The sequence below is a fragment of the Saccostrea cucullata genome, unplaced genomic scaffold (genome assembly GCF_032062105.1).
Source record: "Saccostrea cucullata isolate Sc308-1 unplaced genomic scaffold, CSIRO_AGI_Scuc_v1 ctg146, whole genome shotgun sequence".
In the NCBI taxonomy this organism is placed as follows: Eukaryota; Metazoa; Mollusca; class Bivalvia; order Ostreida; family Ostreidae; genus Saccostrea; species Saccostrea cuccullata.
The window spans coordinates 635896-641605 of NW_026919274.1; the positions used below are offsets into that span (position 1 = coordinate 635896).

At 32.1% G+C, this 5710-nt stretch overlaps 1 protein-coding gene across 1 annotated transcript; it reads left to right on the forward strand.

Annotated features, from left to right (window-relative positions):
• Window positions 1-1276: 1276 nt before the first annotated feature.
• LOC134283895 (aquaporin AQPAe.a-like) lies at window positions 1277-5310 on the forward strand. The gene is made up of 4 exons (XM_062710004.1): window positions 1277-1315; window positions 1478-2127; window positions 2614-2694; window positions 4173-5310. Exons 2-4 carry the CDS (start codon window positions 1546-1548, stop codon window positions 4371-4373), a joined length of 864 nt encoding a protein of 287 aa, XP_062565988.1. The 5' UTR covers window positions 1277-1315; window positions 1478-1545; the 3' UTR covers window positions 4374-5310.
• The last annotated feature ends 400 nt before the right edge of the window (window positions 5311-5710 follow it).

The following is a 5710-nucleotide window of genomic DNA, read 5'->3' on the forward strand; positions in this document are numbered from 1 at the left end:
CTATTTTTATTTCACTAATTTAACAAAACACATTTTGGGCAGTTTTAAGCCACATTTTTTTTTCATTTTTCTGGTATATTATGAAACTTAAAACTCGTGTGGTTGACAGTTGAGTAACATATCATAAGAACTATCCTGTTGTGATGCCCTACTAAGAGGGATGTTGTGTGTTGTGAGTGGATTTGCTGACTAACCATCAGGGTTGAAGGTTGACAGATATACAGTGTGAAACAAAATCATCATTAAATTGTTGAGTTTTATTTAAACCGAAGCCTCAATCTTACCTCAAACCCCACCATGAGCTAAATGACATATGTTCCCTAATCTATATTTATACAATAAAATGCTCTCTTTGGTTGTTAGTACAGGAAAATGTCACAGATGTTGCTAAAAAAATACATAATCCGTGTAAGCAGGTTATGTATTTTTTTTCTCCAATAGTCGTGACGTTAATTCCCGTATTCACAAAGGAAGACATTTTGTTCTTATCTATATATCTTTATAAGAAAAAAGCATTCAAGGTAAAATTAAATATGTTAAAAATTGTATTACTGTCTTATATGTAGACTTATTGTGTGCATAACTGATAGCATAGCTAATGTTCAAGAAATATATACAAGTGGCTTGCTTAATGTCGTTTATGGATTGATTAACAGCAATGGTATTCATAAGAAATGAAGGAAATATAATATTAATTCAATTAAGTGGATGTATATATAAAAGCATATGCAACAATATGTTACATGATATATGGAATTCACATTTTCATATTCGATTATATTGAACTTCAAAATTTAAAAGATTTAAAAGTCAACTGCACCGACATCATCACGAATGGATATAATCCAAGCAAAGCTTCTAGATTTGATGTCCACAAGTGATTTTGTAACGCAAAAAAATCCCCACACAAAATAAGACAGAATATTACGTCAGAACCAATGTCTCCCATTGAGAGAAACAATGAGAAATGAAACTTAGAAATTAGGACATGATGTAATATTCAAATGTTTTGCTTGCTCTATGCTTCTTAATGCTATGTCAAATGCACAGATGCGTGTATGAATAATATAGTACGGTACTTTCACAATATTTTAGAAAAAATGCAAGAATTTTCAATCTGACAGGTGTTTTTTAACTTCTCTGAGTTGTGATCAAACACATATACATGTTGCAAATATATATGTAATATGGATGATGAAAAAACTCGTAAATAATGTTGAATATAATGCAATAAGTAAGCACATGTCCTTTTTTTAAACTCACGACGATGAAAGGTGCACTTTAAATAATATTTCACGGCTGACGTACATGTAATGCAAGTATTTTGAAGATAATAATTTAATTCAGTCTGGACGCGAAAGAACACTGACACCTGTTGCACTTTGCATTACTCTTCAAGCTAGTGTCTTTCGTCATTCACTGTACGATGTAGCAAGTGTGTGTTTATTCAAAAATAACGTTCAGGATTAAATTTCAGGTATCAGACCGGAACGCATATTTATTTATTTACCTCTTGAAAATGAATCCAGTTTTCGTGGAAGTACCATGGCAAGTTCACCAAATCTATCTCTTAAACAACGTCTGATAGCACGAGAAGTCAAAGATGTAAACTCGCTCGACTTATGGCGTGCATGCCTAGCGGAGTTTTTGGGCACAGGATTGCTTGCGTTTCTGGCTGTTGGTGCAGGACTCTCGCCAGAAGGAAGTCCTCCAGTCTCCAGCGTTCATATTGCTTTAGAAGCGGGTTTTTTCATTGCAGCCATAATAACGACCTTGAACACTATCAGTGGGGGTCATGTAAATCCTGCAATAAGCCTCGGGTTTCTACTAACGGGACACATTGGATTTATCCGTTTTCTCCTGTATATTACAGCACAAACAGTGGGTGCCATTGCGGGATGCGGTTTGCTAATGGCCTTGACCCCGGATAACCTCCATCAGAGTGGTTTTGGGGTTATAACCCCGGGGCCAAATGTCACGGCTGCACAGGCCTTTGGGGCAGAGGTTGTTATTACATTCGTTCTGGATTTCACCACTTTTTCTTTTGTGGATAACGGGAGACATGATTTGTCGGGATCCATTCCATTAATCATTGGAATTGTTGTAACTTTAAATATCTTTGCGATGGTATGTATGCATACATTAACCTGTCATTTAAATCACACATCTTAGAGAACATGTTCATATATTACAGAGGTAGCTAATTATGAGGGAATGAAATAACAACAAGGTGAGAAGATTTATTTCTTTGAAAAGAAAATTTCATTTACAAAATATACCAGAAGGTTTTTTACAACCAACAGACATTTTTACTTTAAATGACAAAATTTATGAATATTTGATAAAGTTTATGGTTAAAAACCCATTAGTTAAGCTCAAGATACAATATACTTTTTAAGCTACTAAACCGGATTAGAACATTTTGCAGGTCAGAAATTTTTTAGTCTGCAAGCAGACACTATATTTTATCAAAACTTGAAAACATGAAATTGATACGTACTTAAACATTGTTGAACACATTTACCGAGTGAAAAATCATTAACAGTTATGCTTGCTTGTATATATATCTTTAGTTTTTGCGATGTTTAATATTTTCTGATTGCTTTGTTCCAGTTTAATGTATCAGGAGGCTGCATGAATCCTGCCAGGAATTTCGGACCAATGGTTATAACAGGGAACTACACATATGCATGGGTAAACTATATATGTGCATGGCTCTAAATATAAAGAAGTTTCCGATTATTTTTAAGCATTAAAATTTATTTATTTTAAAATTGAGACTTATTAGAAAGACATTATGTCCGTAAATTAAAAAAAAATTCCCTGGGCATGGATAACCAGGGTCATATTTCGATTACTATGTACTTGTTTGTTTAGGTCAACCCTGGACAGTTTTTGTTTTGAAGGGGATTACAAAAATACATCAACTTATCAATTTGAGTTCATTTGCAGTGAAAAGATTCTGTTTGCTTATTTGAGAGGAAATGTCAGAAATTTCTCAACAATGTCATCTTCATTAAATTCTTGTACAAAGAAATGAAGAGATACCCCCTGTGAACATAGATAGGACATTTAGAAATGGATTGGTTGTCTCTTTCTTTAAAAGAAAGAATCCGTCCTAATGCCTTCTATTCGTATCGTCCACTGTGTCTGTTTGATAATATAATTGTTTACAAGTACCTTGAAGAGGCAAAGAGCATAAAGAAGCATTCATTTAAGGAAAGATAGATATAATGGGTATCTGTATGAACGAAAATGTTAAGGAGATGATATTGTATTACTGTAAAACGAGACGGGTCTATTTCAGCAAGCTTGCAGATATAATCTGTGATACTAAATAAGTAAGGTTATACAACTTTTCTTTGGTAAAAGAAACTATTTTATTGTGCGCCTGTCCCAGTGTTATATTTAGGGGATATTTCTCCAAAGCAATGTGAAGGTTTTAAGAAGACACGTGCTTCTGGTTTATCATTAGATAACACTAATACGTTGTAAAAACAGTAACATTTTTAAAAAAGTTCATTTATTAAGTTAATTGTTATAAATAAGTGGAAATTGATAAATTTTACACTTTCAAGGAAACAACATTTTTTTAAACTTCGTGATTAAATGCCAGCAACAAAGTAGCGTTAATTGTTTAATAAGCTGTGATAATAATCATTGACTTTAGAAAGGAAAGTGAACTTACATCTCGAGAAAAATATGATTTTTTTTTATTTCAGGGTTTCTATTAAAAAAAAAATACTAATAAATTATTATAGTTTAAGCTAAAACACGGTATATTAACAAAATTTGGGATTTTTCTGAGAAAATTTGAATTTTTGCAAAATATAAGGATTCTTCATGGAAATATTGATTTAAAAGCATATGTTTAATTTACTAACAGTTAGAAATTTGAAATTTCCAACTTTTCTTTGGAAAATAGAAGAAAAAAAAACGAGAGGTACTTATGTACATTGAAGTTCAAAAACGTATCAGATTTGTGTCTTTATTATTGTTCTGTTGTATGTAATAAGTTTCTGGTGCGGGTTTGATAAAAGAGTTTTCTCACTCACAACTATTGAAAGAGCGAATACATTGAAGACTTTTCTACCCCTCATATGAACAACAGACATAAGAAAAGTAATACTAGTATATAAACAGAAATACAAGGTATGTCTTTTCTTTTTCAGGTGTATTGGCTTGGACCTATGGTTGGTGGTGGACTGGGAGCCGTGCTGTACGATAAAGTGTTCTCCACACAGGTCTGCAAAAGGAGGCTGAAAAGTTGTAGAGGGGGCGTGTCCACACACGAGGAGGAGGCGATCACAGAAAAGGAGGAAGAAAATGGGAACATCAATATAAAATTGCTCGATTCCGGACAAGTTCCCTAGATAACCGATCTGTTAATGTCTGAAGAAGCATATGTTATCTTCGATAGGAATGCACCGTGATGGTTCGGTTGGAGTACAGACGCTGTAAAATATAAACTGATTTGTATGTCTTTGTGGTCCCTTTGCTAAAGGGACTTGTATTTATCTATAGTATTATACGTGTATAATGATCAGTATTTCCAAAGATTATTTTTCTAAATATATATCTTTATTACTGTTAAAAATGTATATAAAAGTTATACTTTGAAATTAATATTTTAACAAAGACAGTACTTGCTTCTTAATTATGTTATTTATTATGCTGTGTGCAGTTTGGATAAACTACTTATCATTTACTCTGTATACTTCCCGTCGATTGCTGTTGTTTAAAATGAGTTATCTTGAAAACAAAATGCCTGAGGTAGATTTGTCTCATCAAAGAATCGTTAAACCTCTGATAACCCTAAAACACTGCGTATTCCAGTGTCTACCTTTTGGACTCATTTCTCAGCTGGACTCTTTAAAACAAAAAGAGTCCAGCTGAGTAAATATTGGGTTGTGTTCAAAAAAGCAATTGTCTACTTTCATTTTTCTTACCGAGCAAGTATGCAAGCCTTCTTTGATTTACAAGTTTTAGTTTACTAGGCCTACCACTCTTTTTAAATTGAATTCCTCTTATTTTTCAATCTTCTGTATCTCAATACAAAGGAGACAGGGAAATACAGGTGTTTCGGTAGTTTACCAGGTTTTTAAAATTGAATTCCTTGATGAGTTTTATCTTAAATAGGCGTTTTTGCTTTCTAGAGCACTAATTTGAACAACAGATGACAACGGGCAGTATACATTGTGCATAACATAAATGAGAAGTCATCTATGATTACTTCATGTTATCATAAACATGTTAATGTTAAATATTGATATTGTTATAAAATGATATTAAATTTAACATATTGTTAAATTCAAATATTCTATATAATTTTGAAAAAAACCATATTTTGTTATAAACAAATAAATAAAATACATTATCATGTTATATAGCTATTATCTCAAAAATTTTCTCTGCAATCCACAAATCACATTTGATTATAAATGAATCAGGTGAATTATTATATACGAATAAGTGAACTATAGTATTTGTAAAGTATGAATTTGGGTTAAAATTTTACAACATCCTTTTTACCTAACATTTGAAGTGAGAAAACAAACTAGCTAAGAACACACCATTATATTTTCCCTAAAGTAATCAAAATGCAATCACACGAAATATTAGAATAAATTTTCCGCCAACTTAACACAGACGTATAAAAATATTAATCCTTAGAAAAGTTCATAATTACAAAATGAAGAAATGCATAGAT

What these genes read in the sequence shown, in the direction of transcription:
- LOC134283895 (XM_062710004.1), top strand. Translation starts at nt 1,546, where the DNA reads ATGGCAAGTTCACCAAATCTATCTCTTAAACAACGTCTGATAGCACGA. An exon ending in CTTTAAATATCTTTGCGATG is followed by an intron (nt 2,128 to 2,613) that starts GTATGTATGCAT and finishes GCTTTGTTCCAG; the next exon opens with TTTAATGTATCAGGAGGCTG. An exon ending in GGAACTACACATATGCATGG is followed by an intron (nt 2,695 to 4,172) that starts GTAAACTATATA and finishes TTTCTTTTTCAG; the next exon opens with GTGTATTGGCTTGGACCTAT.